At 48.5% G+C, this 22,511-nt stretch overlaps 1 protein-coding gene across 2 annotated transcripts in view; it reads right to left on the bottom strand.

Annotated features, from left to right (window-relative positions):
• Nucleotides 1-22,511, bottom strand: part of STARD8 (StAR related lipid transfer domain containing 8) — a 70,787-nt gene that overhangs the window by 37,885 nt on the left and 10,391 nt on the right. Inside the window, exon 2 of one of the 2 annotated variants that reach the window (XM_036840586.1) lies at nucleotides 21,056-21,089. In XM_036840586.1, coding sequence (XP_036696481.1) covers nucleotides 21,056-21,089 — 34 coding nt within the window. Of the gene's footprint in view, nucleotides 1-1,258; nucleotides 1,356-21,055; nucleotides 21,090-22,511 lie in introns of those variants that run through there. The other variant, XM_036840584.1, reaches the window with a different exon arrangement.

Here is a 22,511-nt window from a genome sequence, read left to right as displayed (position 1 = left end):
CCCAGATGGAGAATGCCCAACCCAGGCAGGTGGGCAGCCAGGTTAGGTCCCAGAGGACAAGGAGACAGGAGAGGACAGCAAGGCTCCCAGGTTGCATATCTGATGTCTCTGGATCAACTGATCCCCAAGAAACACCAGGAAAGCAGCTTCTGGGTCCCACTCTCACCAAGGCTCCTGGATCAGGGGCCAGGACGCTGCAACTCTGGCTTCTACCCTGCTTCTACCACAGAGATGCTGTGTGACTGGACTGAGAGTCTTGCCCTCTCTGGGCTTCAGTGTCCACATATATACAATCAGAGGGTCTGATCTGAGGATCTCCATAGCCCCCATCCTTCAATGCATTCAAGTTCCATGACAAATCTAAACCTGGTTTGCTATTCCCTATATGCCTTTTGAGTGGGAGCAAGGGGGAAATTACCAGGGAAAAGGAACAGGCAGAGCCTGGAAGGTTTTTTTCCGTGCTCAAAGAAACATATATTTTTTCCATTTTAAAAAAGACAAAGTGCCAGGCACTCTTGGAGGCCTGTTGGAGTGTTAACAGGCCCTGGGATGGCGCTTTTAGGCTTTACCAGCTGACTAAAAATGTGCTGCCAGGGTGGCTGGGCTGTGTCACGCAACTAGGGGACAAAGTGGGGCAGGAAGGGGCCCTTGGGGTGACGGGGAGTGTAGGGAGCTACCGGCTAGGTAGTAAGACATGGAGACAAAACGTGGGATAGAAGGATGGACAGATATTCGAACGAAGAGGTAAAAACACAGACCGAGGGTCAGACATATAGTGGAACAGGAAAACATAGAGGAGGGTGCAAGCGCCACACCAGAGGCAGCGACAAAGAAAGTGCTGGAGGAATAAGGGGCCAGGAACATACTGTTTATTAAAACTGCCTACTATGTGTTAATAACCATAGCAGCCTGTTCTTGTTCTTTCTGAGAGGAGGATGCCCACACAGGGAGAGAGGTGGGTAGGGACGAAGCCAGTCAGACCATAGGGATCAAAGGATGCTGCACCCAGGGACTTAGAGCGCTGGCTAAGAATTAGAAGCAAGCAGGCTGCGGGGGTGGAACGTCTGAAAAAGGGGGCTGCCAGCCAGGGGCGGGGTTTAGACAAACGGACAGATGAAATCCATGAAAACGGGACTGGAACAACAGACGAGGCGGCGAGGGGGCCGGGAGTGCGGAGCCGGCGGGCGGCAGCACGGGGACTCCGGGCTCAGTGCAGCCGAGCCCCGACCTCCCGCAGGGTCCGCCCGGCTCTGATCACCTGGTTTCCAGCTCGGCGGGTCCCAGCGGGTGTCCTTCACACCCCGCGGCGTCCACGTCCGGAGCTTCGGGAGCCGCAAGGCCTGTCCCCAGCCCTGCGCCTGGGCCATGAGTCCGCGGCGGCTCCGGCGCCTCGGGTGGAGGCCCCAGGACTGAGCCCGCGGCCGGGCAGCGCCGAGGAAGGGAGGGAGGGGCCGACCTAGCCCCGCCCCCCCAGGGGCGACTAGAAAGTTCCACGCCCCCACCTTGAGCAGAAACTCCCCCTTCTCTGTCCTACACCAGCCTCAAGTCATTTAGCTCCACTACTCTGCCTCCCCATCGCCATCGGGCCTCCTCTCTGGTGTTGGAGTGCCCCTCCGGCCTTCTCCACCCGGGCCCCCTATCTGAGAGGTGTCTCACAAGCCATACCACTTCTCCCACCCCAGTTCGAGATAGCGAGGGTCTTTTTAGTCACCAGGTCAGACCCTCCACCTCCTGTCTACTCGACATCTCACCAACCACGTGACATGACGGAAGACCTTGTGCAACATCCAGATGGAGAAGGAAACAATGGCTCCTGCCATCTTGGCCGACTGACTCACTCCTGGGCCTCCTCCACCCCCATAGTTCTCATTACCCCACAACCCCGTTTTTTGTCTGTCTGACAAGAGCAACGGACCCTGGGTTCCAACAAGGACCCCTTGAAACCCTTCTAGTGCCAAGAATATCCTGGACCTTATGAGCAGAAGCATTCCTTAAAGACGTTCTTGTGTTACAAACCCAAAACTGAGGCCCAGGAATACAAATGACTTGGCCATCATCTAAGCAGGGGACAATTATCTCTCTGTTGCAGGACAGTTATGAGGATGTAAAGGGGCTGATCATGGTACCTGGCACAGAGTACAGTCTCCATAAAGAAAGGTTTGCTTTTATTCTCAAAGAGATCAGCACTGGGCATCCACCACCAAAAAAAGCCTGGACCCAGGATCCTATATTGCATAACCCATTCCCTTACCCCTAACCTCCATCTATGCAAGCAAACTTACATTACCTAACTTGGGAATGGTGGGGAGTCCTATCCCGCTTTGCTGACAATGGAGGGAAGGCAGTAAGATGCCAGCTCTCAGACCTGGCCATTTCCATTCCACTTGTGGTGGTGGCTAGTAAGGGAGTGGAGAGTCTAACAGTGGCAGAATAACCTGGGCCATTTTCCTCTCTGATCCTCAATTTCCTCATCTGCAACATGAAGATAATAATCCCATGACACATGAGAATAAGGATAAGGGGATACACAGGTGAAGTTCACAGCCCCTCCCTCTACTGTCTCCTTCCCTTGTGCCACAAGACAAGGGCTGAGCAAATCCATTTGTGAGGGACAGGCTGGGAAAAGGAAGAGAGGTTTGTGAATTGATTTGTGCTTATTTGTCTGAAATTTGCACCCATTTTTTACAGACTCAGGGGCAGAGCTGGAAGGGAATGCGAGATTAACACGTTGATGATCTCCATGTCATTTGCCCTTTCCCAAGGCAGTGCTGGCACACAGTAGGTGTTTACAAAATATTTATTGAATGAATGTATTCTTCACATGGGGAAGAGAACTTGCCCAAGGTCCCACAGTGAATTCATTTCAGAATCGAGACAGATCTCCTGTCTACTCCTTCCACTAGGCCATTCTGCCTCATGGAGTTCTTTTTGTTTTTCTCTCATATGATCACAAATCAGTGGGGACCCCATTCCTCTCTCCTAGCACCCTCTGGCCTATCAGGAGTCCCCATTCTGGATTAGCTCAGCCAGGATAAACAGCCATCAGGAGGCCCCTCTCGGTGCCCAGCTTAGTGCTGCCAAGCCTTTGACTTTTGAGTTTCCAGCAGCCACTACACAGCGCCTGCCACAGGGGCAAGTTCCCTTCTGAGGAAACGGAGGCCCTGGTCGGCTCCTTCCAAGCACAGGAGTTTCCCTTTTGCTCTCTGGTGGGGCGGGAGTGCAGGATACAGCCCCTTGCAGCAGCAGCCTAGAAGGAAGGGTGGCAGCAGCCGTTTCCTACCCTGCTAAGGCATCTTCCTCCCTGGCCAGTCCCTCCCCTATTTCCTGAGTTCCGCTTCTTGGGCTCCAGCCAGAACAGTAATATGAAAAGGCTCCAAAGTTTAACTTGAATCATAGGACCTGGGAACTGGGAAGGACCCCAGAGGTCATTTATTCCCACCTCCTCCCCACTGCAGTAATGCCCTCTGTTAATAAAGAGGAGGGGGCATCTGACCTAAGCTCTTACAGCTTCAACTTCATGCCTCATCACATGGACAGGATGACACCCACCTGACAATGTTGTTGTGGGAGGAAATGTGAGAATGGATTTAACAAAAGCTAATGTGTATTGAGCACTAACTATATGCCTGCCATTGTTCTAAGTGCTTTTTGCATACTAATCTATTTAATTCTTACCACAACCAGATAAAGCAGGTAATCATAATCATCATCATCACCCCCATTTTACAGATGAAGAAACTGAGGGACGACAAAGATAATGTAACTTGCTAAGTTCACACAGCTAATAAGTGGCGATGGTAGAATCTGAACCCTGAACCTCAGTTTTCACCCATATGATGCAGTGATCATCCTTACCCCAGAGAATGATGCATCATAAAGGTCCCGTGAGCTCACATGTGTTTGTGTGGCTGGAACTTTTGTACCCAAGGACCCTTAAGGCTGAGGGGGAAGAATGTGTAGAAACCCCGGGGGCTGAAGATGTAACCTGAAGCTTTGTCTCCAAGCAGGGAATGTCTTTAAAATCCCTGCTCTTAAACATCTACTTGAATTTTCCAGTTAACTCCAGTGTACATCCGTATTGTTTTCATATAAAAATGGGTGTTTTTCTCCTTTAAGCCTTTAAGGAAAGTTGACACTCCTGGGAGATGAGCCCCATTGGTCCTGTGCATCCATATGCCTCTAGGCCACCGCCTTTGACCCCAGGGGTGCCAGACACCTGACACATGGTAGGCCCTCAGTCACTGAGAATAGCTAACAACATTTATGAGGCACTTGTCATGTGAGTCAAAGTTCTAAGCACTTTCCACGTACGATTGTGCTTTAATCATCGTGACAACTCTGTGAGGAGGTCAAGTTCTTATCGTTGCCCTCATTTTTGGCGGGAAAACTGCAGCACAGAGAGATTAAGTAATTTGCCTGAGGGCGCACAGTTGGGAAGTGACCACTGGGCTTTAAACCCAGACAAGCCTGTCAGCTTTGGCTAGTAATCACTATACATACTGCCTCTCCAGCCACAACAGAGCTTCTCACCCACACATCTCTACAACTTCAAACCAGGAAAATTCAGTTGATTCTTAGCAGAAGCAGACCTTATTCCAATGAGATGAGCAGCTCCTTGAGGGCAAAGATGTAGGGTCTCTCCCCCCAACCCAGCCTTCCCTAGATCGATGCTAAGCCAGGAGCTGGGCTGTGCAAAGGGCTGGCTCTCCATTCATGTGTGGCAGCTGACTGCTTCTTGGCTGGTGGCAGTCTCTTGGACCCAGCACCTGTTGGGCTGGTGAAAGAGCACTAGCATTTCACACAGGAGTCCTCTGCCACCCTCCATAGCAAAGATCCAACTTCAGAAAGGGCTGCCCGTCATCTACAGGGACAAGTTCACACTTCTAAGGTTGACATTCATAGTTCCACACAAGCTCACCCAGCCAAAGCAGCTGGCCTTCCCAGAACACACTAAACGTCATTAACCCTCCCAATGTGTTACATGTGCTCTTCTCTCACACACACACACAAAATGCTTATCCTTATTTCCTTGACTCATTTCACAAACGCTTACGTGATGCTTTCAATGTACCTGGCACTACTCTAAGCTCTTTGCACATTTTAACTCATGGACTCATCACAGAAACCATGTAAGTACTATTATTATCCCATTTTACAGATGAGGAAACTGAGGTACAAAGAGATTAAGGTATTTGCCCTATCTCCTGCACCTGGCAAAGTCCCACAGATCCTTGTAGCCACTCCTATGAATAGCATAAGCCATTCCCTTTCCAATTGCTCCTTCAGCTCAGTTTCATCAGCAATAATTCTATATTGAGTTGAGTTATCTGTATGTCTTCCTGTCCAATAAGAGTTTGGATCCTCTGAGACCAGGTACTGTGTTTTATTATTTATGGCATATCCATTGATCAGGAGGGAGCTTGGCACAGAGTTGGCACTTAGGGAATATTTGTTCAAGGACTGAATGAATGACTCAGAAGTAGCCTTGCCCAAACTCAACGGTGGCAGAAAGATTTGGGGTCTCCTTGCCCAAACTCAATGGTGGCAGAAAGATTTGGGGTCTTCTTTCCCCAACATCACTGGGGTAGAGGAACGTCAAGATGGCTCGGTGACCAAGCATGAAATGCAACCACATTTGGTGAGAGGGGAAGAGAGAGAAGGCCCTTCCACCCTTTCGTGCCCTTTGTGTGGTTGACTCAAACCTGGCACCCTGACCACAAAGCCATTTGGGCTGATGGGGCATCTACATCTAGCAAGCCACGAAAGTTGGCAGCTCTGGGGTCTGCTCCAGAGAACTGACCTCACTGGCTTCTGTGTTTCCCTCCCAAGGGCCCCATGACTCTGTGCAATTCAGAGGTTCATATGGAAAAGAGCAAAGGGTTTAAATGTCACCCCAGGGAGTTGGGGTTTGCTGCTTTGGGTCTCCAACATTATGCTTCACCCAATTTGCTCTATCCTTCCCATGCTGGCCAAATGCACTCTGTGGACAACTAGAGGGCAGTTTGGGCACAACTCTGGCCTCAAGTCCTGGTTCCACCATTCAGTAGCTGTGTAACCTTTGGCAAGTTATTGAACCTCAGTTTCTTCACCTAGAAAATGGAAATATTTTTTTTTCTGCCCCACAAACCTCGAGATAATGGATCTGAGAGCACTTTTTAAGTGGAAAATGACCATTCGTAGAGAGAATAGCGGTGGAGTGCTGCTTGGAGCAGTGTTCTGCAGCTTCCCAACTGAAGGCAGAAAGGTGAAGGATGGAGCCTCAGTCTTTCCCGTCTCCACCTGGCTGTGTCTGACTATGGCCCAATCATTAGCCTTTTCTGGGCTTCAGTAAAATGGGAAGGATCGTTCCTAGGTCCTTGCTGCCAAGTCTTAGAAGAGTTACTGGCTGGGCAGCAACAGTGTATATGTTCTACAGATTTTATCAGCTCCAGAGAAGGGGCCCCTAAGAACTGCAACTCTCATAGCAGCCTGGGGTTTGAACTCCAGCTTCAACACTTACTAGAAAACACATCATATCACTTTTCTGGACCTCAGTTTCCTCGCTATTAAAGGGAGACGGTAGCACCTACTTCCCGAAACTGTCATGTGACCCAAATGAGAAATCACTGATAAGATGCACTTGTCAGTGGCAAACTCACCCCTTAGCCTTTCGCCTGCCTGGCTATTTCCTTCCTGTCCTTGTGTCATGCAGGCTGCTCAATTTAATGTCTACTAATTCTTTTTGCCTTTATCTGGGAAGTAGTTACAGCACCCACCCACAGCTGCCCCTACTCCCACCCCTGGGCCTTAGCACACACCCCTCACCCTGATGGAACTTGCAGAAAGCCTTCCTCCTCTCCCCATCACCTGGCAAGGTGCAGCACCACCCAACAGGAACACGGACTCTGCAGCCTGGCTCAGAGATCCAGGGCTCGGTCCATTTGAGCAGCTGGCCTGGCCATGAACAAAAGCAGCTTTTGTGTCAGAGAAGGAGTTGGCAATTTGGCGGCGGTGGTGGGGTGGGTCAGTCATCTGCCTCCTGCATCATCACTCTTGTGTGACTTGCCACGAGGGCTGGCAAGCCATGGCAGTGAACAGGCTTTGTCTGCATCTGTCACTTGGTGTGTTCCTTTGGGATTCCAGGCCACTGTGTGACAGAGTGCCCAAGTGGCTGGGGCCTCCACAGAAGCCCAGCCTGGAGTTGATGGGCCCTCAGAGAGCATCTGCTCCACCCCCTCATTATACAGATGGAGATCCTGAGGCCTGTGCAGGGAGGGGCAAGCAACTCAGGGCCCTGCACCCAGGTTTTGCCCTTCAGTATTTGCCCCTGCCTTGCCCTGCCCTGCAGATTCAGTCATCTTCCAGAGGTCTTACGGGTCTGACTGGCTCAAACTATCAGGTCAGAAGGGACTCCAGAGAAGTCCCACAGTTCTCTAGGAGGAACATTTCTCCTCTGTGTGGTATCCTCAGGTAACCCATGCCAAAGTCTGAAAACAAAAGCTGGCCATGCGCAGGTTCTTAGATAAACAGTGGTGAGTCTTGAACAGAGGGGGGGCGTCCACACACATAGCAGTGAAAGGGATGGTGAGCCGGGCTGTCCCTCTGTACTTCCCTGACAACAATGCGTTGGAAGCCAGCCTGCTGTCCTGGAACCCTGAAGGAGAAGGAGCCTTGTGAAAATGCTCTCGCCCGCCAAGAGTTCAATCAGAAGGCCTGAATGGCAGGATTTAGCCCCACGTCAGCTGCATCCCCCAGACTGGAGAGCTCAGGGGCAGGGACCACGTCCCTTGTCAAAACAGAACCCCAAACCCTGTGTAGTGAGAGGCTCCATGAGGACAGGGCCTTGTCTTGTCTTTTTTTTTTTTTAATTAATAGCTACTTTATTTATTTATTTATCTTTGGCTACGTTGGGTCTTCGTTTCGTGCGAGGGCTTTCTCTAGTTGCGGCAAGCGGGGGCCACTCTTCATCGCGGTGCGGGGGCCACTCTTCATCGCCGTGAGCGGACCTTTCACTATCGCGGCCCCTCCCGTTGCGGGGCACAGGCTCCAGACGCGCAGGCTCAGTAGTTGTGGCTCACGGACCCAGTTGCTCCGCGGCATGTGGGATCTTCCCAGACCAGGGCTCGAACCCGTGTCCCCTGCATTGGCCGGCAGATTCTCAACCACTGCACCACCAGGGAAGCCCTGTCTTGTTGTCTTGAAGTCTGGGGTGGCCCCAGCCTGATAGGAGGGTCCAGAGGGGCTCTTCACACTCAGGGCCCAGGGGCAGGGCCTCTGGGTCAGGGTCCCCTCCCTTCCTGCTCACCCCTCCTTTCCTGGCTCTTCTCCGCCCAAGCCTGGATGTTCTATGTTCTAGTTTAACCAAGGAGGCTGTTCTCTTTGACCAAGTTATTGTCCTCCATGCCTGGTGGTGCCACCCATGCCCCCTTCTGCCTTTGACTTGCTGTATAACCTTTGGGCACGTTACTTGCCCTTTCAAGTCTAATGATATCTTCATCTGAGCATAAAAAGTTCGATGGACTAGGTCAGCAGGCTTGCAAATTGTGCCTCCCAGTGGCTGGAGAGGAGCCTCAAGGCCTACCTTGGGGATGTTGGGGGAGGGAAGAACGAGGGAAGGCTGAGCCTGGAGGCTCAGGTTCCCATCCCTACCCCACCTTGCTTCAATCAGAGCCATGCTGCTTTTCATCTGTTTTATACATTGAGCTTCCACACAGGATTCGGTTTGGGGGAAAAAAAGTCTGCGTCTAAGAAAAAGCAAATGGACTAGACATGTCCTTACACCTGGGCCTCAGTTCCCTTCTGAGTGATCATTACAGGCCATAATATAAGTCAAACCTTTAGAGCAGTGCCCAGCACGTAATGATGATGACAATAATAGCTACCATTTATTGAGCACTGTATGCTGGGCATCGCTTAAAGGCCGTACCAGGGTCAACTCATTTGTTCCTTCTAAATCTTCTCAAGAAGGCACAATTGATATCTTCATTTTACACATAGGACACTGAGGCACAGAGAAGTTAAGGAACTTGTCCAAGATCACACAGCTAATGGGGGGTACAACTGGGATTCGAATACAGGCATTTTGGCTCTAGTGCCCTCCTTCTTGATCGGTCCAACTATTGGTTCTCCATACATATTTAGTTATTTTTGTTATTCTTATGGTTATTTCCATTGGTATGTTCTCTTACCCTTCATCTGAAAGTTGCGCTGAGTTCACCTCTCAATGTGACTGTGCACCTAAAACCAGACCGTGGCTGTAGAGTGGGTGCATTCCTGTTCTGGCAGCCAGCCAGGCCAGGCTTCAGGGTGCCCTTGCCCCAGATCTGCAGAGATAAAGCCTATGGTCTGGGGCCACTTCCCCAAACAGTGGGCAGTGGGAAAAGACTGAGTTTGCTAAGAAAATAATGGACTTGAGGATATGGGGAGGGGGAAGGGTAAGCTGTGACAAAGTGAGAGAGTGGCATGGACATATATACACTACCAAACGTAAAATAGATAGCTAGTGGGAAGCAGCCGCATAGCACAGGGAGATCAGCTCGGTGCTTTGTGGCCACCTAGAGGGGTGGGATAGGGAGGGGGGGAGGGAGGGAGACGCAAGAGGGAAGAGATATGGGAACATATGTATATGTATAAGTGATTCACTTTGTTATAAAGCAGAAACTAACACACCATTGTAAAGCAATTATACTCCAATAAAGATGCTAAAAAAGAAAAGAAGAAATAGCTCGCATGCTCAGAGCCTAGAAGAAGCCAGGGAGCAGACCGGCGGGAACCTGTAAAGTGGCTGGATGTCCCACAGGTGACAAGGCTCTGCTGACTTGCTCAGTTCAGCCCATACTGACCCATCACTCTAAGTGTCCTCCATTCGCCCAGGTCAGCCTTCCTTCTTATATTTCTTCTCCTTTTCTGGCCCCCTCTGTTTTTCTCTTCCTTTCCCCTCCCTCTCCTTGCTCAGCAAGGCTCATAATAACTTGCTAAACCACAACCCTCATATTTCTTATATTTCCACTTCCCAGGGAAATTTCTCAGCTGGTCCTGACTGATTCTCCTAATTGATCCTCCCACTCTGGCCACATTCATCTCTTCTCAGGCCCCACCCATCTTCCCCAGGCTGGATCCCCTAACTTGAACCCTTCGGCCCAAAGCCTTGCTCCTTCTCCCTACCTTTACTTGGCTGTCAGAGCCACTAACTCCCTGGGTGAGTCCCTTCCCTTTTCTGGGTCTCAGTTTGTCCATCTGTTAAAGGTTGAAGGGGAGGAGTGATTGGACTAAATGATATCCGAGGAGTTTTCTAGCTTTAATTTCCAACCCTTTTATATCTGGTCCATTTAGAAAATTGAATCTTCTTGGCCACTTTCCTCTCTCTCTCTCTCTCTCATTTATATCTGTGTATCTGCACACACACACACACACAAATGTGTCTGTGTGTGTGTGTGTGTGTGCTGAGAACTCTGAAAACACTACTTAGGGTCAGAATCCGAGGAACTGGGAGCTGAGGGAGGTAGAGGGTGGGAACAGGAGTTGCTGAATTTTCAAAGTAGAGCAGCATTTTAAAAGCCAAGTGACTTTAGAAAAATGGTCCTCTCGGTTGAGGTTGAGTTTGGCTCCAGAGGAAGCTCAGGGAACTATGTGCCCAGAACCAGGGCAGGAGCAAAGCACTGACTCCGCTGGGTGTGGTGCACCCCCTGGGCTTGAGCTCCATGCCTGCCCCCCACCCCACCTGACAGTCACCACTTGCCTGTTCCAGACAAATCATCAGAACTAGGGGCAATGGGGACCCAGTCCCAGATGGGCCAAGGTTTCTGTTCTCAAGGTGCTTACAGTCAAATTGCAAAGACAAGCATGGAGATAAATAGAGCATCCCTTAGAGTTTCCAAAATGCTTTCATTTCTTTTGTCTCATTTGGTCCTTACAACAACCCTGTGAGATAGCAGGAGAGGAACTGTTATCCCATTTTACAGAGCAGAGGACTGAGAGTCAAAAAGAAGACAGAATTCACCCTAGCTGATCTGACCGGCAAGTGGAGAGCTGAGACACAGACCCAGGTGTTTAATTTCCAGAGCCAGTGCTCCCTCCAAAGCATCATGCTCTCTCGCATTTTCAATAGCTTTGACAATAGAAGCTTTCTGGAAACTACCGGAAAAACTTCCTAACGGTGGCTAATTCTCAAAAGTGGGAGTGAGGAGTTATAGGACTTTGGCTCTCCATTTTATATCCAGATATTCAGGTTAAAGTTTTTCCTCAGAGAATGTAGTTTATTTCGAATCCTTATGAGAAGGAAATAGCTCCAACACAAGGTAGAACATGATCCATGCTCTAAGACAGACAAACAGTATGCAGAGGATTTGAAGGTGGTGGGGAGGGGACACTATTTGAACTGGCTGTCAAAGAATGGCAAAGGTCTGAACAGATTGAGATGGGGGTGAGGAGACTCAGAATCCCAGGGACCACAGCAGCTCTCCAGCCCAGCAGCTGTTGCTGACTTCTGCGACAGCAGCCCTGCCTAGAAGGAATTTTTCCTGAACAATTAGGTGCATAGAGTGGGCAGGATTTCCTGTTTTCTTTCCTTTCTTCATTTTATATTGTGAGGTACCTGGCCCTGAGTCCCAGCCTTGGGAAACACCTGCTTCACCCACCCGCCCCTCACCTGGAACGTGATCACAAATTGCCCTGGAGATGGGCCAGTCCAGCCAGACCCAGGCAGAAGGAGCCCTAGGGACCAGGAGGCTTACAAACAGAAGGGGGCCCAGGCAGGCCTCCCCACACTGCTTTTCACTAAGGTCCAGGATTCAGTATCAAACTCTCAGATGATCAGATTGATCACATTTTTGGAAAAACAAGGTCAAACAACTTTCCGATTAAGGGCCATACAACCACAGTGTGTAGGAGATGGAAGGGCCTTAGAGGTCACTCTATCCAATCCCCTCATTTTAATGATGGGGAAGTTGGGGCCCAGAAAGAGAAGACACTTGCCCAGGGTCACAGAGCTGCTAGCCACCAAGCCATCGTGCCTGATTGTAACTTTAGCCCAGCTGACGTGTGACCCTTGCTGTGTGTGAGCCAGGCCTCCACAGGGCTCATCGGCAGATATGAGAAAGCAAGCACATCTGGTCTTTGGAGACTGGAGGTATACAGAGACACATCTGATACTTCCATCACTCTGCCCGAAGCTGCCTATACACACTGCCTCCCTGGAGTGGGGGTGGGACTCCAGAGCCATCCAACCTGGGCCCTCCCCATCAGAGAGGCCCAGGGGCTCATTCTTGAGGCCTCAGCTCCTGCCTTCTTAATCTCAAGTCAGACTTCTGGACTGGAATAAACATCTCTCCCTTCCCCCACTCTCCTGCTTGGACTGGTCATGATGGTCACTTTTATAATCATTTAATAACTATTATTTGTGTATTGCCTGGGAGCTTATAGAGCTGTCTCACTCCCACTATCACAGTTAGTTCCCACAACAACCCAGGAATTGGGTGTTTGGATCTTTATTTTCAAACTGAGAAAACTGAGGCTCAGAGAGGTGATCACACAGCTGATAGGTGACAGAGTCAGAATTCAGACCCAGAGCTGTCTGAGTTCTTCAGAAACTGAGCCCTTTTCATCAGCCTGAAGCCACCTTTTTCACTGGTTTCTTGGGAAGGATGGATGGGCTGATAGAAGGATGGAGCAAACAGTTCTTGAGCACTCTCTCTGTTGCTGGCTATGTATTAGGCGTGAGGATACAGAGAGGAATGAGACAAAGTTTCTGCCCTCAGGGAGCCTACCAGTTCAGTGAGTGCTTCTCAAACCTTTGCACCAGGGTACCCCCAAACGACTGAACAGAATGAACTCATTCCCCACACAGCCCCAAGGAGCCGGGGAGCCCATGTTGCCAGCCATAAGTGAGAAATTTCTTGGAAGTCTCCACTTTTATCTTACAAATTCATGTGAATTTTGCATGCTATTCCGTTACATATATTTATGCTTGTTTTAATTTAAAAATGACGTTTTTCCCCCAGATCTTTTAGGGAGAATGAGCTATTCCATACAGATGCTCTTGGAAACATCTGGGAAGAGGTTCTGCTTACCTCTGACCCAAGGGGACACAGAGACCCCTTTGAGAAGCAAGAGAGAGTAGCACGTTTTTGTGTGGTGAAGGTTAAGATTTTGGTGAAGAGGCTATATGTGTGTGTGCATGCATTCACACATGTTACACATATAGAAGCTCTGTAGAAGCTTCAGAGGTGGCCAGAACTGTTTCCTTTGCAGGACCATGTTTCTTTGGCACCCAGATGTGAACTAGCCATGCTCCTCAGCCCAGAAACCAGAACTGGAAAGGACACTAGGTGTTCTGGAAGGTTTTGTTTTTTTCCAAAAGACCTTTTGCTTTGGCCATTTTGGTAACTGTGGTTGGGAAACAAGATGGCACCACCTCCCAGCAACAGAGAGCTGAGAGGGGAGAAAGTCAGGCAAATTTACAGCAGCTCATGTGGGGCAATGAAGTAATTATCCCGTGAGCGATATTTAGGGACTGGCAAAGTGCTTCCCTGCTTTTGCTGGTTTTCTCAAGACAAGAAGCATGTACTTTGCAAAGTCTGAATGCTGTTCTGCAATTTGCATGTTCTGTTAATGAATTAATGAATTCATTATTCATTCTGGGTTTTTTTTGCTTGGTTTTAAAGGAAGGTTCTAAGTGCCAGTCTACTTTGATGATCCTCAGGGAAACAAGAAATGGTGCTTGGACCTTCTCTTGGGCCATAGGTTAAAGGGAACAGGGCACCTCTGGGGGCCAGATGTGCTGATAACAGCAGTGAGATCAAAGTATGATCAAAGCGCCAATTGGTGGATGTGGGGGGCGGGGGGTGGTGGCGGGGAGCATTGGAGATTCTGAAACAACTGCCCCTCCCCTCCTTAAGGGTCTCCTTTGGCCGTTTTCTTTTTCCAAACGTTGAAGGGTTTTGTGTTTTGTTTTTAATAAGGAGACCATTCCCTTCCCCTGTGGAATGTATTCCCTGAAATATCCTGCTCCGGGGGCACATGGACACAGAGTTGGAAGCCTCTGTTCTCAGGAGCCCTACTGCCTATGTTTTCATTTTTCTTCTTGAAACATAAACCAAATCAACTCTTCCTGTTTCTGGTTTGGGGATGTGGAGGGTCACACAGCAGGGACCCTCTAGCAAACAGGTCAGAAGGAGCCTCTGAAAGCTGCCCCTTGGCTGCCCTGCCATAGGAGGAGGGCTATAGGAATGGAATTTAGTCCCATGGAAAGAGGAGGAGAACAGCATCCAGGCTGTGATGAGGAAACAGCTCTGCTTCCGATGCCAGTTTGCTCTCCTTTGCCTTTGCCCTTAGCCCAGGCTGATGAAAGCCTGGACACCACGGAGCTTTCACCAGCTGAGCTGCTGATCTTCAGCACTTGGGTGCTGTCAATTGGGAGTAAGTTTAGGAAAGAGTCATCAGGACTGTGAGAAATTCGGAGTGGGAGCTGTTCATTCTGTGGAAAGACAGATTCTGGGAGGACATTATACATGAGTGGGGACTTGGGTTCTGGTCTCACTTTTACTGCTAAGTGCTGTCTGCTGTTTTGCAGATCACCTACCTTCTCTGAGCTTCAGGTTCACCAACTGCAATGGGAGCATTGGACTGTATGAGCTACAAGCTTCCTTCCATCTCAGACTTTGGGAAATTCTAAATGCCATCAGATTGGCCATAGGGGAAGAAGGAATAGAACAACTTCCATGAGACTCCAAGGGGTGAAAACAAGACCACTGGGTGGAAGTTGTGAGGCAGATTCTGGCTCCATATAAAGAAGAACTTTCAACCGAGTACAGGATGAAAAGGGATGCTTGACGATACCTGGAGAGCTTGGTCTGAGCCTGACTGGGCACATAGCAGGAATGGTATAAAGGGTGAGCAAGTGTTAGCAGATGAGCACTGGACTAGAACAGTGGTCTCCAATATCCACTTTTATGTGGCCAATTTCAGTCTCCAAATGAAACCTTTATGGAACTTCCAAGAGGTGAAATAGATTTGGTTGAGTGAAGCAACCCCCCCAAATCTGTCCTCTTCTCACATCTCCCAGTGAATCTCTGGGGACACTAGAGTTCCTCGGGACTCAGTTTGTCAGCCACTGATTAATATGAATATGGTCCTTAAGTGCCCTTCTTGCCTTGAGATGTAGGCAACCTCCAAGTTTCAAGGGTTTGGTGGAAACGTGTTTTGCATGAATCTGTACCACTGGCTGCAACTGTTAAGCCCGTCAAAGCCCTGTCTCAAGACAATTTGTCATCTGGAGCCAGTGGGGGCTCTGTGTTCATCTGTAATAGCTAGTTCAGAGCTGAAGTGACAGGGAAGAAAGTCTGCTGAGAAAGAAGTCACTAGTCTAATTACCAGAAGTTCCTTTGCTATGCCATCAAAAATAAAAGACAGCCCTTGGCAGATTCGTTGTTTCTGTGAGGCCCTGTGCTTAGTTCTGGGAATACAGAGGTCAGTCAGATATAGTTATTGTACACGAAGAGCTCATGGTCCATGGGAGATACAGGAAAGAAAAGAAGCAAATGCAGAACTGCATGATGTGTTATAATAGAAATATGGACAAGATGGGCTTGTCCAGAGGACCAGAAGACGGCTTGACAAGCCAAGTAGGGGGACTGGCAAAGACACCCACAGTGGAGAGTCCAGTATGAGAGTTCATTGTATGCATAGGGAATTCTGAGTTGTCCCATGGGGCTCGGAAATGTGGGGATGTGGTGTGAGATGAAGTAAGAAAGACAGGTTATTAACTTGTGAAGAACCTTGATTGCCAACACAAAAAATCTGGACTTTGACCAAAGGCAGGGAACAATCAAAGGTTTTTGAGCATGACCAAATTTTTCTTTTAAAGAGAGAACTCTGGCAGCAGTATGGGAGGTGGATTGGAAGGGAAAGCATGCTGGCAGGGAGACCAGTTAGGAACAGTAGCAACCATCCATGTCAGAGATGCTAAGGGCCGAGATGCAGGGCTACGGCAGCGTGGGTGGAAAAGAAGGGGCAGATTTGAGAAACATTACGGAGAAGTTTCATGGGCATGATTTGGTGACTGCATGGTAGCGAATGAGATAGGGAGGAGCCCAAGCGATTTCCATGATTCTTGCTTGAGTGACTGCGTGGATGATGGTACATTAACCAAGCAAGAGAATCCTAGAGAAGGAGAAGGTTTCCAGGAGAATGATGAAGAACTATGCTCTTTAGTGTTGAGTTTGAAGGATTCATGTGAGCTTCTGGTGGAAGCGTCCAATAACACTTTCCAGACCTGTCATTCCATCTGCAACTCCCATTCCCTCCCCAGCCCCTGGGTAGCTGTCCCATGCCACGCAGCCCTTGCTCTGATCTTCTGGATTGGCCCAGGCTGTGAAAATGGCCAACTAAGCTGTGCCTCAGGACATTTGCTTGGCTCGTATCGGTAAGCCTGGGCTTGGCTTTCTGTTTTGTACTCCTGACAGCAAGCATGGGGGACCTGGACTTCCCAGCCCATTTTGACCCTAAAGGAAGCTGTTACTCTCCTCCGTGGGTCTGGACATCCTTCCCCTATCCAAAAGAACATCTTGAAACTGCCCTTTTCACTGACCCTATCCCTGCCTCTCCCTCCTTTCAGCCTGACTCTGGCAGGGACAGGGGGTGGAGGACGACACAGAGTAGAGTGCAAAGGACCTTGGGACCTTCTAGTTCAACCTTCTCATTTTTCATACAAGGAAACTGAGGTCCAGGCAGGGGAGGCAACTAACTCAAGGTCACAGAAGGAGTTAATGTCAGACTTGGGATTAGATCTTAGAATTTTCAACTCACAGTCCAGTGTTTTTTACCTTGGCTGAATTCACTGCAGACCATGGTTGAAAGATTTCCTGTCTCAAATGATAATCAATTCCAGATACCCCCTAAGTCGGTTTTTATACTATTCCAAGTTGCTGGGTAAAATATCTGTCAAATGCTAGATAAGCTATGCCCTGCAAACGTTCTTCATAAAATGGCAAATGTTAAATGGCCAGATCTGTCAAGAATTAGTTACAGTAATGATTTGGTCATTTTCAAAAGAGAGGAAGTTAATTGAATTATTATTATGATGATGATTTTCATAGACTCAGTGTTTTGGTCTACTGTCCTCTTGAGCCTTAGAAGTGACGTCTAATAGCAACTTAAATAAATGCATTTAAATAAATGTATTAGTTTCTATTTTTTCCCTTTTCAACTAGTTTCTCTGCCCTCTCAGAACTGGAGGGAGGGGTCTGGGCAGCTGATGGACAAAGTCTGGTGCTGAGTCCAAGCCTGCAGCCAGGCTGGAGCCAGTTGGGTTGGGGAGCCAGGGCTCTTGTTACAGGCCAACTATTACCCCACAGGTCGCCTCAGCCACTTCAACAAGAGAGCTTGAAGAGAAGCCCTGAATGGCTCCAGGCAACAAAAGGAGCCTTGTGCACTGGGAGCAAGGGGCCTCAGGGAGGATTTGGTGCAAGGGCAATGGGAGGGAAGGTCAGCCGCCTTCTCACCTCTGTGGACTGCTGGGAAGGGGAGCTAATGAGTTAAACAGAAGTGTAGGGTCTGCAAGTCAAGAAGTCGTTGAATTTCAGAGCAGCAAGATACCTTAGAGGTCATTTAGACCAAACTCTTCATATTATAGTTGGGAACACGAAGGCCCAGAGAGGGGAAGGGGCAGGCCCAAAGTCACACAGCTGGTCAGGGGCAGAGCCAAAACTGGAACCTAGAACTTCTGGTGCCCTAGTCAAGTGTTCTCTCTTCAGTACCTGTGAGGCAATTCAGAATTGTGGATTTTGTTTGGAGGGAAGGGGCTCCTTTTAGGTTCCAGAACCTATTTCCATCTCAGGAGCAATTCATCCCTAAGTAACACAACATAAGGAGTATGGAGTGACGCAGGGAGCCCGGGAGCACCGAGTGAGTCTTGGCGTGAGCTCCAACGGTCTAAAGGCCTTCTTGACCTGCCGGTTTGTGTTACCGCTACCTCTGTGGTTTCCAATGCTGGGTATATATGCATGGGATGGTTTGGAGTGATGATACACTGATGTTTTGAATTGTGATAGATATATGTTGAATTCAATATGCATTAGGAAAGCTGTAACTAGTACCTCAACCCCTCGCTTCTTAGATATTTACTGCTTAAAGTGAGGTTATTGTTTAAAATCGGGTTGACTTAAGGAAACATAATAAGTACATAATGGCACAGGATGAAATAATGGCAAAAATTGTGAAGTTGGTTCACCAATAAGTGAAATTTGGGAAACATTGTGCTAGTAGATTCTTGGGCCATGATAGCAGGACCACCAAAGTTTATTCAGGCTATCCTCCTGGGCCTGGGCAGCATTACATATGCTGAAGCCAGTTGGACGTTTCCTAATGTTCTCCTGTGCAGATGGTGCCAAAGGTTTGCTCTGTCGGTGAAACCACTAGGACAAAAGCAGTAGCGTGGTGGCAGAGAACCCTTTGATTGACTAATCTTAATAGGAAGAAGATTACATATGAAAAGCATACTCAATTATCAGCTTTGAGTCAGTGTACTGGCTTCTCCTTCTCTAAAATGTCCCTGGGCCGTCCTCCCCTCCACCACTTCTGCTCTACTCTGGTGGAACTTGTAAGAATGGCATATGAGAACACAGCAGGCTCAATGTACAGATAGAACACTGAGAGTTAGAAAGGGGAAGGTTCTTAAGATCATTCAACCATGAGTCATACAGTCAAGACTGGATCCCAGGTCTCTTGATTCCCAAACAAATGCTTATTCCACCAGTGCTCCACATTCCCTGCCCCGCAATTCCTTCTCCATTGCCCTTTTTGCACACTCCCCTCAACCCTACTCCCAGCCCAAATCAGGCATCTACAGCCTCCACTGAAGTCTTGGCTAGTACAGCTCACTTCCTTTAGACCTTCAAAATTCATCAAGGGCCCAAGAAGCTGGTAACATTGGTCACATCCAAGAGGATTGCTGGGTGGTGGAGAGACAGAAGTGGGAAGATTTTTATTTTCATACCTCTTGAATTTTAAAACAGGTGAAGTCATTACCTAGTCCAAAAAAAATCAATAACTAAACAAACCAAGAGTTCTCTCCCTCCTTGAGCTATATCTCAAAAATAATCACATTTGCTCAGCACTTTGATGTTTTAACGCACTACCTCTTGCGATCCATGCAAGACCCCCATGCAATAAGCTCCATTTTACAGATGTGGACGTTGGTCCAGAGAGAGGAAGTTTCATGCCTGGGTCCACGCAGTGAATTGGTTATGAAATTTGGTATACAATCCAGGTCCTTTGATTTTCAGTGCCTCGCTGCTTCCACTGCCGTATCCACATAAACTCTTAATTTGTGCCAGATTGTCTTTGGATCAGCCTGAGACAATGTGTTCACACTTGCCCTTAAACAGACATTTTCAAACTTTAACCTAAAGAAGTAGCACAAAAATCAGTCCCAGCTCAGTTCTGCAGGTGGCAATCTCTTCTGCTTGACCCTGCCCTCTAAAAGACACTCCTCTTTCCTCTAGAAACCACAGGCCACTCAGCCACCTGGTGCCCACCCGCCCAGGATTCAGCACTGGCAACTCAGCCTGGCACAGACATTCTAATGAGGCAACTTGGCAGCCGCTGAGAGTGCTTTTGTCTGGTGGGGGGGTCACTATTTCAGGGCCTGAGGGTTTCTTTTTAGCCTTTGCAGCTGGTGTCTCTGAAATGGAGAAGTTTGTCCTTCCCCCGGTATGGGCAGCCCATAGATCTTGTGCCCCCAGAAGTCTCTGTTGCAAAGCAGGAACTGTGCTCAGCAAGAAGCCCTGGAATGGTGATAGGGGAGGCTTGGGAGGGGGTGTGGCACAGAGAAACAGATGTGTGCTGTATGCTGATCAAAGCAGTGTTCCTGCTCCAAAATAGGTCCCCTCTCATCTGCTGTCATGGCAATGTAAATAAACACCTCGCCCTGCTGGCTCTTCTTCTTTTTCAGCAGCCACCACCCAAGAACTCAGGGTCCTAGGTGGAAAAGTCCTTGAGAGGTAACCAGATCCCCTCTCTGCCTCCTGGTAAGACTGTGTCCAAACCAGCTCCAACAACTTGGGGAGGTGCTCAGGAGCGAGGGCTCGGGTTGTCTCTTCCAACATCTTCCCAAGATGCCTCGCACAGGCGCTTAGTATGCCGCTTCTTAATTGGTGTCTTTCTGTTTCCGTGACCCCCCAGCCCTAATTGCTGTCTAGCAGCCATGCTCATTCAAGCCCTGAACTCATCCTGATGAAAACCTGAAGCCAGTGGGAATGGCTGAGATCGGGCTGGAGCCAGGAGGATGACCTAGATGACCTCAGCAGAGCCTGGTTGATGCCAGGAGTCCAGGCTCTGGCAGCAAATTCATTCCTGGCCAATATCCTTCTTTCTCTTCCTCCCCAAAGAAGTCATCCCCCTCTAGACAACTGTGCCCTCTTCAATGGAAGGGAGTTGCTCCAGAATGCCACCCACTAGTCCACACCCAAGTAGGACACCAGAGGCAGAAGGCAGATAAGAAGCCAACCTCAAAGAAACTTGTTAGAGAGGAAAGGGAAAGATTTTTCTCCCTCAAGGCCATATATATATATATATATATATATATATATATATATATATATATATATCCCTTCAGCCCTAACTAACCCTCTTGGTAGACTTCCACACAAGGTAAGCATTGGAAATATCACACACTGAACTCCAAATGCCAAGTCTCTTTCCTTCACCCTCATCTTACCTGTTCCCTTTCCCAACATATCTCCCACCCTAATATACTTCCCAGTAGAAAGAAGGCATCTGAGAACAAGGGAAGCGTATGGGTGGCTGCCACTTGCTGATAGCTCTGTAGGGAGATCCTCCCCTGGCTCCCTGACTGGAGAAAACCTGAGAAATACAGAAGTTCTGCACACCCACTCACTTCCAGAAGACCAGGCTGAGGAGCCCAGGAAATGCCCACTGGAGGGAGACAGAGAACATCTCCAGCTTCAGCATCTAGGACATCGGCTCCACGGTCCAGGGACCCGATCAGCTAGTCTGTGAGGACCACTGAGAAGCTCAGTGCCATTGCATGCCACTTCTGAGCCCTACCTCATGCACTTACCGGCATTCTTCCTCCCCTGCAGCAATGGGAAGCACTGTAAAGGAAACAGAGAAGAAATTAAGGCATTGCAGAGCCCCACACAATATCAAAACTGGAAGGAATCTTTGAAGTCAGCAAGTTCAATCTACCCATTTTACAGGAAGACACACGGAGGCCCACAGAAAAGGAAAATGAAGTACAAGTAGGGAGCAAAGGGGAGCTTAGAAGCCCAGACTCCTGACTGCCCACTCCATACTACTTTCTCCCACTCCACTGGCTGACTCCTCTGGTTCATGTCATTCTCATGGAATAAGAGCACCCCCAAGTCAGGAGATCAGAGGCAGTCTGTGCAGGTCACAGTACTGTTCCAATGCCTGACAATAAGAATTATCAAAGAATCAGTCAGCATTTGCTTGGAACATGCAATCCTTGGTATAGCATCAACCAGGTTAGAAGCAAGGTATGTTGGTGGGAAAAGCAGTATTTGGAACTGGAAAGCTGAAGTTCAGGGCCACCTTCCCCTATTTATTGGTTATATAACATTGGACATCACCCATAACCTCTTGAAACTCAGTTTCTGTATCCATAAGCCTAGGATAGTAATAATCCCAACGTCACAGATTTTGTGAGAAATTGATATACACAAAAGCATTTTTAAATGATAAAGAATATTATAAATTAATTCATTCAACAAAAATTTATAGAGCACCGATGCCCTACAAGGCACTATAATAGGATGCTAAGGATATAGCATAGATTTAGACAGATAAGGTCCCTGTCCTCATGCAGCAGGGACAAACAATAAATAGGTAAACAAATAAATCAATAAGGAAATCACAGACATCACTAAGAACCAAGAAGGAGAAACTTTAAAAAACATGATGAAGTAGAGAATGATAGGGTAGACAGAAGAGGCGGGGATTGCTTTAGAAAAGGTGACCAGAGAGCATCTCTCAGGGGAGCTGAACTTTGAGCAAGGCCTGGATGACAAGAAGGAGCCAGCGATGTGACAATCTGGGTGCAGAACATTCCAAACAGAGGTTAAGAGAGTCAAGGGCCAAATTATGCAGGATTTTGAAGGCCAGGGTGAGGATTTTGGCTTCGATTCAAACGATGGTAGGTAGCCATTGGAAGGCATAGAACAGGAGAATGGCAAGATCTGACTTCCGTCGTAGAGAGATCACTCTGGCTGCTGTGTGGAGAATGGATTTTGGAGCTACAGAGGAAGCAGGGAGGTCTCTTAGAAGGCTTTTGCAGTGGTGCAGGTAAGCAATGTTGGTGGCTTGGGCTAAAATGATAGTGGTATAGATGTGAATTCAATAGTTAAGGAAAGAAAGAAGGGTTCCTCTTAGAGGTAGAAGGGTTGTCTTGCCTATTCTCCTGCCTTCATGCAGCTAGTCTCTAAGCCAACCAAAATATTATAAGGAAAGGGGTTGCCATAGTACTTTTTATCTGTCTTATCCCTGCACAATGATTG

Source organism: Balaenoptera musculus, chromosome X (genome assembly GCF_009873245.2).
Source record: "Balaenoptera musculus isolate JJ_BM4_2016_0621 chromosome X, mBalMus1.pri.v3, whole genome shotgun sequence".
Classification (NCBI taxonomy): domain Eukaryota; kingdom Metazoa; phylum Chordata; class Mammalia; order Artiodactyla; family Balaenopteridae; genus Balaenoptera; species Balaenoptera musculus.
The sequence above is the reverse complement of the archived record's forward strand: the minus strand, read 5'-3'. Positions and strand labels throughout refer to the sequence as shown.